The 11,597-nt window shown below is 32.1% G+C and overlaps 2 protein-coding genes across 2 annotated transcripts in view; both read left to right on the top strand.

The window, feature by feature from the left end:
- LOC107494232 (histone-lysine N-methyltransferase, H3 lysine-9 specific SUVH1) overlaps positions 1–4,306 on the top strand; it is a 4,898-nt gene extending 592 nt beyond the window's left edge. Inside the window, exons 2-3 of the mRNA XM_016115286.3 lie at positions 110–2,410; positions 3,936–4,306. Coding sequence (XP_015970772.1) covers positions 262–2,355 — 2,094 coding nt within the window. The 5' untranslated portion in view covers positions 110–261 and the 3' untranslated portion in view covers positions 2,356–2,410; positions 3,936–4,306. The remainder of the gene's footprint in view (positions 1–109; positions 2,411–3,935) is intronic.
- A 2,936-nt stretch (positions 4,307–7,242) lies between these two features.
- On the top strand, positions 7,243–11,292 carry LOC107494242 (probable protein S-acyltransferase 1; the record flags this gene model as incomplete). The annotated part of the gene is made up of 5 exons (XM_016115299.3): positions 7,243–7,886; positions 9,060–9,239; positions 9,333–9,638; positions 10,400–10,621; positions 10,996–11,292. Coding segments are annotated over exons 1-5 (1,116 nt in total), but the record flags the coding sequence as incomplete, so codon positions are not given.
- Positions 11,293–11,597: the final 305 nt, after the last annotated feature.

Below are 11,597 nucleotides of genomic sequence, written 5' to 3' on the forward strand. Positions count from 1 at the left end.
CATGTTGTTCTGTTTATGATATCTGAATCTGGATATGCTTGCATGTTGCGGCAATGTGTTGTTCTTCACAGTGTTGACTCGAAAGTTTGTATCTGTTTTTCTCTTGTAGTGTGATTCTGTACCGGGTTTGTGCTGTTCTACCATTTCCTTGATTTATCTGAACATAGCAGAGATTAAACGTTGTTAGCTTCCTCTTTTGCTCTTGTTAGCTGTGTATACTGAAACTGGTGGGTTCTGAATCACTGCTACTGAATCGTATCAATGGAACACAATCTAGGTCAAGGCAATGTTCCTCCACCTGGGTCTATTGATAAGTCTAGGGTTTTGAATGTTAAGCCACTGAGAACTCTTGTTCCTGTGTTTCCTTCGCCATCAAATCCCTCTTCCTCTTCAAATCCACAAGGTGGAGCACCCTTTGTTTGCGTTTCTCCTTCTGGTCCTTTCCCCTCTGGCGTTGCGCCGTTTTACCCGTTCTTCATCTCCCCGGAGTCGCAGAGGCTATCTGAACAGAATGCACAAACCGCACAAACCCCGGCTCCTCAACGTGTGGGCCCAATATCGGCCGCAGTTCCAATTAATTCATTTAGGACGCCAAATGGAGATGTGGGTTCATCACGAAAAAATAGCAGAACTCGTGGACAGTTAACAGATGAAGATGCCTATGCTGAGGTGCAGGACGTTGATGCTGAAGATGGAACGGGGGAAGGGAGGCGCACTAAACAGAAGAAACCAAGGGGACGGCGTCCTGGAGGTACTGCAGTGGTTGATCTGGATCAAGTGGCTAATGATATTCTCAATTCAATTAATCCTATTGTCTTTGATGTTCTAAAACAACCTGATGGTAGTAGGGATGCAGTTACATATACACTTATGATATATGAAGTTATGCGAAGAAAGCTTGGACAAGTTGAAGAGACATCAAGGGATATTGCTGGAGCAAAGCGGCCTGATCTGAAGGCTGGCAACATTATGATGACCAAGGGGATTAGGGCAAATAGCAAGAAACGTATTGGAGGTGTGCCTGGTGTTGAAATTGGGGATATCTTCTTTTTCAGATTTGAATTGTGCCTCGTTGGATTACACTCTCCATCTATGGCTGGAATTGATTACATTGGTTCCAAAACCAGTCAAGAGGAAGAACCACTAGCTGTCAGTATTGTCTCTTCTGGAGGATATGAAGATAATGCAGAGGATGGTGATGTGTTGATTTACAGTGGCCAAGGTGGGGCTAATCGGGAGAAAGGAGCAAGTGACCAAAAGCTTGAAAGGGGTAATCTTGCACTGGAAAAGAGCTTGCATAGAGGTAATGATGTGAGAGTAATTAAGGGTTTGAGAGATGAAGCACATCCAACTGGTAAGGTATATGTCTATGATGGCCTTTACAAGATCCAGGATTCGTGGGTAGAGAAAGCAAAATCTGGTTTCAATGTATTCAAATATAAATTAGCTAGGTTGCCCGGGCAGCCTGCAGCATATATGATATGGAAATCCATTCAACAGTGGACTGATAAAACTGTAACAAGAACTGGAGTTATATTGCCTGATCTTACTTCCGGGGCAGAAAATCTACCTGTTTGTCTTGTGAATGATGTTGATAATGAGAAAGGCCCTGCATATTTTACTTACTCCCCATCTGTCAAGAATTTGAAGCCAACTGCCCCTTTGGAATCTTCTGGTGGATGTTCTTGTACTGGTGGATGCCAAGCTATCAACCATAACTGTCCTTGTATTCAAAAGAACGGAGGTTATCTCCAATATTCTGCAAATGGGATGCTTGCTGATCTGAAGTCTGTGATATATGAGTGTGGTCCTTCCTGTCAGTGCCCTCCTAATTGCCGGAACAGGATTTCCCAAGGTGGCTTGAAATTTCGTTTGGAGGTGTTCAAAACTAAGGATAAAGGGTGGGGTCTAAGGTCTTGGGATCCTATTCGTGCAGGAACTTTCATATGCGAGTATGCTGGGGAAGTCATAGATAATGCTAAAGTTGATGAGTTTAGCAGTGAAAATGAAGATGATTACATTTTCGATTCTACTCGTATTTATCCGCAACTGGAAATTTTCCCAGCTGATACTGAAGCTCCAAAGATCCCTTCCCCTCTCTATATATCAGCAAAAAATGAAGGGAATGTGGCTCGGTTTATGAATCACAGCTGCTCCCCAAATGTATTGTGGCGTCCAGTTATACGGGAAAATAAGAATGAATCTGATCTCCACATTGCTTTCTATGCAATTAGACATATTCCTCCTATGATGGAGTTAACTTATGACTATGGAACAGTTCTTCCTCTCAAAGGAGGCCAGAAGAAAAAGAAATGCTTTTGTGGGTCTGCAAAATGCAGGGGTTACTTTTGTTAGTTGTCTGATGAGTTTTGGATGAGATGGCACCTGATCAATTAGACTAAAGGATAAGGTTAGTTTCCATTGTTCTAAATTACTTCAGCATACCGAATAAGTTTTTATCTTCTTCATTCCTTTCTCATGTAGTTCATGAATGGTGATTAAGGTTTGGCTTTAGTTGTGTATTTACTTTTGACATTATGGAGTTTGCAACCTTGATTATTTAATTTCCCAGTCTGTATTGGTAGTGCCTCTCATATATGAACTTACAAGATAGTTCTAATTATAATATTGAAATTCAAAAGGTGGTGTATCATGTATGGAATTTTGAGAAAAAAGATTGGTTAAGTAATTTGGATGAAAAGGAATATAATCTGTGTGCATCTTTTCTTGGTTGTTTAAATTGAAGAATATTTTCATATCTAATCCAACTTTCATACTGAGGTAATTATGTCACTATTCCATCCTGTTGCATTCATTGATATGATAATTTGTGTTTATATTATTATCCATCCTCTCAATTTTTTTATGCACATCATCTAATTAAAAAGCTCAAAAATCAAGATGCTCAAACAAACAGGCCCTCGTTATAAAAATGATTGACTTAAGAAATTTGGTAAGCCTAGTGTCCCACATAATATGTAGGGATGAACTTTAGATTTTAAATTTGTAAATCGTCAGTTCGAGAACTTTTTATGAGACAGACTGATGGGTTATAGGAACTCTATTTGCAAGGTTATTGTGGTAGCCAATTTTAAGAGTCAGAATTACTTTTAAGACATGAGAAAGCTATGGGAGAAGGGTTGAATATTCTGAATTCAATTGATGTATGACTAATGCTTAGTCTTGCTTTGATCATTTTTCGATAACAACCATAAATTGAAACCCAAGTTTGTTCCCTGACAAGTGATAATTTGAATCTTGAATGCCAAAAATCCATCTTTATGGATTACTTCTGCAGACTTATGTATGCATGATGCAAATGGCACTATACTGCTGAGTGCTGACATGCTTAATAATTGAAAATTAGTGATGAAAATATATGAAGTTATTCAACAATGGATGTAGTATAAAGAACATTTGCTTTGAGTCTCTTGATGCCATACTTAACAAGTGTTAGGTAGCTTTTGTTTTGAGGTACTAGGACAGAGACTGGGAGAGACTGGGAGACTGGGACTCAGGATCATGTTTGTTGGTCCAGAGACTGGTACTAAAATTTTTGTCTCTTTATCCAAAATTTCAATATTTCAGTACTTCCAAAAAGTGAGGACACAGAAGATTGAAATTCTTGGAGACGGAGACTAAAATTTTAATAACATTTTATATCTAAAATACCCCTAATTCAATTAATTAATTCCAATTTTATCCTTTGTGCAAGTTAAATTAGAGTTTCATTCTTATTTCAATTTCTGTCTCTCACTTCACACCAAACACAATACTGAGACTTATTTCAGTCTGTGTCTTTTAGTCGCTGTCTCTCTTCCAAACGCTGCCTTAATGACTTCTTTTTAACCTTTTTCATTTATAAAGATAATCCAGCTTTCACATTTTCTCAAGAAAGAAATGTCTCACTTATGTCATGTTTTGGTGTTTCTCAGCTCTTGCTGTGGCAGAAAGAAGGAAGAAACTTTCAGTAGACTACATGATGAACTCGTAGACGTTTTGGTTATCCATTCATCTTGTGAAGTATGGAATGTAGGAAGATGTTAGAACTTAGAAGACAACTTATTCCTTTTTGGCAATTGTAGTGAACGGCATTAGAAATATCAGGTTATTTTCTTACTAATGTGTTGAAGTTATTAAAAAAAATTAACTGTAAGACACAAGCTTTTTATGTAATTTATTTTCTTTTCTCCCTTTAGATTGCTGTTTTTATTACTCTTGGGAAGGATTTTGAGTAGGGCTTTTTGTCCATATTGGTAAGGATGAACCTTGACATATTTAGTCTGTTGCCATCATTTTCATGATATATCTTTCTATTCTATTTTTTGGCATATGCTTGGCATGTTGATGATTTACTCCCACAAATAATGTGCAATTTGAACTTTATAACTACATCTCTTGATGGATGGTTTTTTAAAATGTTGGGCTCTTCCGCCGGAATAGAAATCATTAGACTATAAAAAAAGAACATCTGAATCAATGCATTATGATGAATTTTGATTTGGTTTGGTTTTGTTTTTGTTTTTGTTTGTTTATTTTTTATCTTTTTTGTTGTTGGTGTTTTGGATTCTTTTTATATTTGGTAGGACAGTTATGGGGTTGTTTGATCCGTGCAATTGACTCTAGTTAGTAGAACAACATAAGTCATATTTATTTTTGTTTTGACTCTTTTTCAATTTAACCGTGGATATTTTCTCACAATTATGTGTGCTCTACTGCTCTTCACTGTATATGTTCCTGATTTTTTAAATAAAGCATTAACAGTAATACTACATAATCAACTGGTTTTTGTAATTAAGTCCAATCAAAGGGACTTCATTTTTTTTTCTTTTTAATCCTCTGGTGTTAATTTTTTTTCCTTCTTTTCTTCTCTTCTCTCTTTTTCTAAGCACAATTTTTTTCTTCTCGTCTTCTCATCTCTTTTTTTTTTGTTGATTTTTTTCTTTTATCCCTCTATTTTTTATTTCCAAACTCTCATATTCTTCTCAAATGTTTATTTCTTTCAATTTTTTATTTTGTTCAAATTTCATTAAGAAAAAAAATTCATTTAAACCTTAATTTTGAATTATACATAAATATAATACAAAATTAGTACAGAAGAAAAAAATACAAAAATTATTTTGAATTATGTAAATATTTTTTAGTTGAATAAGACAAGAATAACACAGAAATATCAGTTGACTAACACAGAAATTGTTTTACTTTTTCAACTAAACATATGATTTCATATAAGAAATATTAGGTGGTCTTAGAAAGTATGAGAAATTGGTTAATGTTAATTTAATTTAAATGTAAGAAATAAATATTGATCACTAATATTTGTATTTTAATTATATCATGGTTAACACCAAATTATATACGAGTTCAAAAGGCCATTAGTATACTTCGTTTAAGATAATAGAACTTTTTATTTAGTTACAAAAATTAGATTTTAATTTTGACATACCTTTGCCGTAAAATTTTATAATAAATATTTGTAGTTTATACAGATAAAGCATTATTTTTGTTTCAAATGTTTGGATAATTATCAATATTATGTTTTGTCTTATTTGTGTCTTAAATATTTTAAAAGTGATTTAATATTTTTCTATCACTTATAAAAATTATGATAATATTACATAACCAAGTTATTTTAAGTAATCAAGTTAGTCTAATATAGAATTTGATTTGGATACCAAACATAGACATTAGACTATTCGATTTCTTCCCCTCCGAAACTTACTATCAAAATTGATGTTAGTTGTCCTTATACCGTTGTCCTTATACACTACTTTAAACTTATTATATAAATAGACATATAGTTAGATATAATGTAAAGTTCTTTTATATGGCAGCCTTAATATTCTTTTTAGTATTTATTATTTGCAGAAGTATGTCCGTAAACCAAAAAAAAGGGACGAATAGTGTTTTTTTTTTTTAATTCGTCAAACCTATTCAATTATTAACTAAAATATCACTTGTCAAATTATACTACTTTATTATCAAGCAACATTACTCTACTTTATATTCTCTACCATAATAATTTTAAAAACAATAATGCTTCATGTACATCTGTATAAGATAATACTTAATTTGGTTTTTAAAATTTTAATTACTTCTGTTTAGTTTTTAAATTTTGTGAATATAACTCATGTTAATTTTTTGGATAATTTTTAACATATAAATGTTAACAGTATGATGTAAATAGTTAAATGTTACATTGGACTCTATAAAATATTGTCATTTTTGTTTTGACACTCAAATAACTCAAAAACAAATATCGTAAATAGTGTTTATTAAAATTTTTCTATCCAAATTAAAGTAAGTGATCCGGCGTCGTTTTTGGACTCAAAACAATGTCGTTTTACCAGTTTTCGTGTGGCATCTGACTATCCATGTTTGCGTTCCGTTAACATTTGTGTCTCAAAAATTATCTCAAAGACTATTGCAAAGTTTGAATACTAAATAGAGACAATTGAAATTTTAGAGACTAAATTAAAATTTACATATAAATTCAAAGACTAAATTGAGTATTAACTCCTCCATATATACTAAAAATTAGTTATTAAGTTAACCACTATCTAGCCAATGAGTAATAGAATAATAAACTCCTAAAATAATTGAATCTGTCATAGTATAATAATCAAATTCGTAATAAATGAATTTTAAATTTATTTACCGTACTATAATATGAAAATTATGAGATACGAAATAAATATTTTATACGCAATAATTAATTAGTCACTAAACTTTTTATGTATAACTAACATAATTGTTTCAAAAATTATAATGTCAAATTTTAAAAATCTAAAAGTCGAACTAAGTATAAATCATAATTCGGGAGTAAAATGCATTTAATTTTTCTATTCAGTGACAATTTTCACTTAAATCAAAATTTAGAAGTAAATCACAACTTTTCCTAACTTTTCTGTTATGTTATGATTTTCACTTTTTAATGTTTTTGTTGTTGTTTATTTTGTTTGTCCGATATCCTAGGTTGTTTTGGATTGATCCGTTCATAATTTTGTACACGATTCGAATCACACATCTATGATGATTGATGAGTATTTTATTACTACATAGATAAATTCGCTTTGGTCTTCCTTAATATGTAAATAATCCAAATCCATAAAGATATTATGGTGTGATTATATTTTTTTGTCTACCAAACATATGGATAATTGGATAAACACCAAATTAAATAAACAAACCTAAAATCTTTATTTGCATGACGTGCGTTTTTAAAACAGTTGGTAGCACTTGCGAAAATGCCGGTTAAGTTTGAAAAATTGTTGGAGCATTACTGGTTTCATGGAGAGAGAGCAAGAGAGAGAGAAAAAAATGGAAAAACAAATAGAGAGAGAAAGTGTGGCAAAAAAGAGGGTGAAAAAAAAAAGAAAGAGAATGTAAGAAAACAAAAAGAAATCGAAGGAACCTCTGAGAAGGGACATTCAACTCCCTTCTCCTTGTTCCTTCTACCACCCTTCCCCATCCATTGTTCATCTTCCTTTATCGAATTAGTTCTCCCTCCCAAGAGTGGTGAGGGAAAACTGAGAAAAGGAAAAACGAAATTGAGAAAAAGAGGTAAAGAAAAAGAGAAAGAAGAAGCACAAATTTTCAACACGTGCAATTTTAACAGTATTGGAGGAGATGATTATTGTATTTGCATAAGGAATAGAAGAAAGAAAGAGTAATCAAAATCAGATCTAGGTTTGGAAAAAAAATACCAAAAGCAAAAAAAAAAAAAATAAAGAAAGAAAAAAAATTGATTGTGTTAATTGCATTGCATTTGTAATATGAACAACAATACCTCCAATCAGAACATGGTGACTCCTTCTCCTTCCATAGCCGCCTCGGCCGAACCTCCAAAAACTAAAAGGCTTTACCAAGTTTGGCCAGGGAACAATGTAAGCATTTTTATTGTTATCTTAGTAATGTTTTTAACATTTTAATGTAGGCTTGTTTTTATGTTGGTTCCTTTTGATTGTGATGTAGTATTTTTGTTTTTTTTTATGTTTGTTCTTTATGCAAATGTAATTTTTTATTTTTATGGTGGTAATTTTATTGTTTTCTATCATAGTAATAAAAGAGAATAGTATTTTTTTTATGGAAATTGTATTAGTGAAATAAGAATGACTTGGTGTTTGAATAGGAAAACACTTGGTCTAAAATTTATTTCTTAAGAAAGTTTAAACCATTTTTAATTTTGAAGTGCTTTATAAATTAGCAAAACATAGTAGTGTATTGACACTAATTATCTATATGGCTAAAACCATGCTAAAGTTCAGTATGAGGCTAACACTAGGTAACTATGATATGTGAAGTTAGAGAACAAAAGTTGGACTTATGAAAATTGGTATACTTTTACAAGAAAAAAGTTAGGTATGTAGGTAGAATATGATTTTCATCTTTGAATGGTTCAAGACATCGTCGTTTTCTTCATAAACTGTCAATAAAAAAGAGGGTGGTCAGTCAGGGGAATTAGTTCACTTAATTGAAGGTGAGTTTTGAAGGGGATTGAGTAAGAATTTAGATAGAAAAAGTGATATCAAATTATTCATCTTTATTATAGACATATACAACTTAAATATTTCTTTCCGAAACAATAGATTTCTTGAGTTTCTTGTTCCAACTTTATTTATTCATTTATTTTTGGATCAAAGTGTTAATTGGTGCTTGAGAATAGAAAATTGAGAACAAAAGAAAAGGAAGATTGAAAGAAAGTTGATTGGAGACATCTATTTATTAGTCTTTTGCATTTTATACTGACATATCTATTTAATACATTTATCTCATACTTTTTCATCCTTGCAAAAAGACCAAAACAAAGCAAATAAAAACTTCACAGAAAAATAATATTTTTTTTCTTTTTTAAATGACCTACTTTAGTTTAAATATATCTAACACATACAAATTACTAATTTAACAGTGTACGGTCATTGTGTGGCAAATGGATAAAAAAGTATTTAAAAAATAAATATACTGTACTTTCATAATCCACCTTACAGGGCCTTAGAGTCTGAATCTATATGAAATACTATGTAAAATAATTTGTGATGAAGCTTCTTTTTTCATTTTAGAAATTTCTATGTGGTGGAAGGTTAGTCTTTGGTCACGATGCATCGTCTCTATTTTTAACATCGTTCCTGATTGGAGGTCCTGCAATAACTTTCTGTATAAAAATGCTAGTAGCATTGAAACACGGGCATCCTATTGCTAGCCAGCCTATACTGATTGGAGCAGCAGTTCTCACAATTTTGGTTGGTAAAAAATATATAAGCTATTTTAATCAATGAAAAGTACTTGGCCTGCTTATGATATTATAAACATGACTCTTCATTGTTTGACTACAGGATTTTATTTTTCTCTTCCTGACATCCGGTAGAGATCCAGGAATTATTCCGAGGAATTCACGTCCACCTGAAGATGAAGCATTTGACCTGAGTACACCATATCTTGACTGGATGAGCAATAAAACCCCTAATGTGAAAATACCCAGAATTAAGGATGTTAAAGTCAATGGTATGACGGTGAAGGTGAAATTTTGTGACACATGCCTATTGTATCGTCCGCCGCGTGCTTCTCATTGTTCTATCTGCAACAATTGTGTGCAGAAGTTTGATCATCATTGTCCCTGGGTTGGTCAATGTATTGGATTAGTAAGTTGTCCACACCATCTCATAGAAATCAAGCAAACTTTCATTATCTATTTTGGAAAATTAATGTCTCTCTTTTTACTTTCATCGGTAAATAAGGTAAATTAATAAATTTGTAGCAAGTTAATTTAGTTTGAATTTCAAATTCTGCAAAGAGGAATAATATTTGAACATATATTGGGTTAAAACATAGAATAGGACAGTATATGTCACTGATTAGTAGACATAACATTATTCTACTGAAAAATATGTACAATAGTTCAAGCACAAAGGGACTCTAACATCACTAATTTTGGTCATATGATTTAAGAAAGCATCCATCTAAATGAAAAATACAAATACCTCTTAAAAAGAAGCGAAGTTTTTCATTTCTAATAAGTATCCATAAATATCTACATGTCGAAAAAAGAAGAAATGATCTGATTTGCAAGGTTAATAGATGATTCAATGTTATACCAATTGATTCATCCTTTGAGAAAGCTTTATTTTGATGCAAGATTCAATACTATATCACTTGTCTCATCCTCTGTAAGCTTTATTTCGATACCTTTCCACATACTTTTGTTTGCTTGTTAAACGTTTTTTCTTGCATCATTTTATTTTCTTTTCACACTATATCATAATTTGGAAAGACGAGTGCTAATTTTTGCCATATTACTTAATTCAATTTTACTTTACTCTATATTTTCAATCCACTATCTTTATCTTTTCCCAACTTCCTTTAGTAGAATCTAATAATTTTACTCATATTGATGTTTTTGCAGCGCAACTATCCATTCTTCATATTGTTCATATCATCATCAACTTTGTTGTGTTTGTATGTTTTTTCATTTTCTTGGGTTAACCTTGTACGGCAAAAGGGTAGCTTGTGGTTCGCCATGTCACATGATTTCATATCAGTTGCTCTCATTGTATATTGCTTCATAGCCATCTGGTTTGTGGGTGGACTAACAGTTTTTCACTTGTATTTGATTTCTACCAATCAGGTAATCTCTTTCTCTATCTCTATTTCTATTTCTAGTGTTCTATTTTGTATTATTTCCCCTTCCATTAGTTCTTTTGAGAATTCATAGGAATATTTCTTAGTTTATTTCTTACTTTAATTTACCATTGTCTGGAAAATTTTAAAATTGGCCATTAGTTACAAACGATGACAAGGATATAATAGATGACTCAAGATATAAACATTGTACATGAGAAATTCTTGTTCTATATTCAGTTAGAAAAATTCAAGTCCATCTTTGGTGTTTAATCTATATATTATTGAAGTTGATTCCTCTATATATTTTCTAACGTGTGAAGTTACTACATGATATATTTGTAATACATTCACCTTTTGTTGGCATTTTTCATATTACAGACAACTTATGAGAATTTTCGGTACCGCTATGATAGGAAGGAAAATCCATATAGAAAGGGACTAGTGTCAAACTTTAAAGAACTATCTTGTGCTAGAATCCCAACGTCATTGGTCAATTTTAGAGAGTGGGTTGCCGAAGAGGATGATTATCAAGATGAATCCTATAGGACATATAATTCAGAGTTTGATAAAAGTTTTGTGAACCCAAAACAGAAATTTGACATGGAAATGGGAACAATGTACGGCAAGGATAGTATGCGAGTTCCTAATATTTTAAAGGATTTGGATTATAGTGGTAAACCCAAAATTGCACCCAATGCAAACATTGGAGAAATTGGAAAGCTATAGCTCCTTCGGGTTACCCTACATGGGATTACATAGGTACCATTTTGATTTTAGCTTTACTCTCTGTACATGTAAAAAAGCATGAATCATACTTACCTCTAAGATTTGGTGAAATTTATCAACTTGATCTTCTTTATTAATAACTTGAACAAATAGAAGGATGTCCTGGCAAATTTCACCTAAACTGCGTAGGCGATTAGTGTTATTTCTCTATAAAAAATACTCTATATAATTCTTATGTTTGATTGTTTAAATAC

Source organism: Arachis duranensis, chromosome 6 (assembly GCF_000817695.3).
Source record: "Arachis duranensis cultivar V14167 chromosome 6, aradu.V14167.gnm2.J7QH, whole genome shotgun sequence".
NCBI lineage: Eukaryota > Viridiplantae > Streptophyta > Magnoliopsida > Fabales > Fabaceae > Arachis > Arachis duranensis.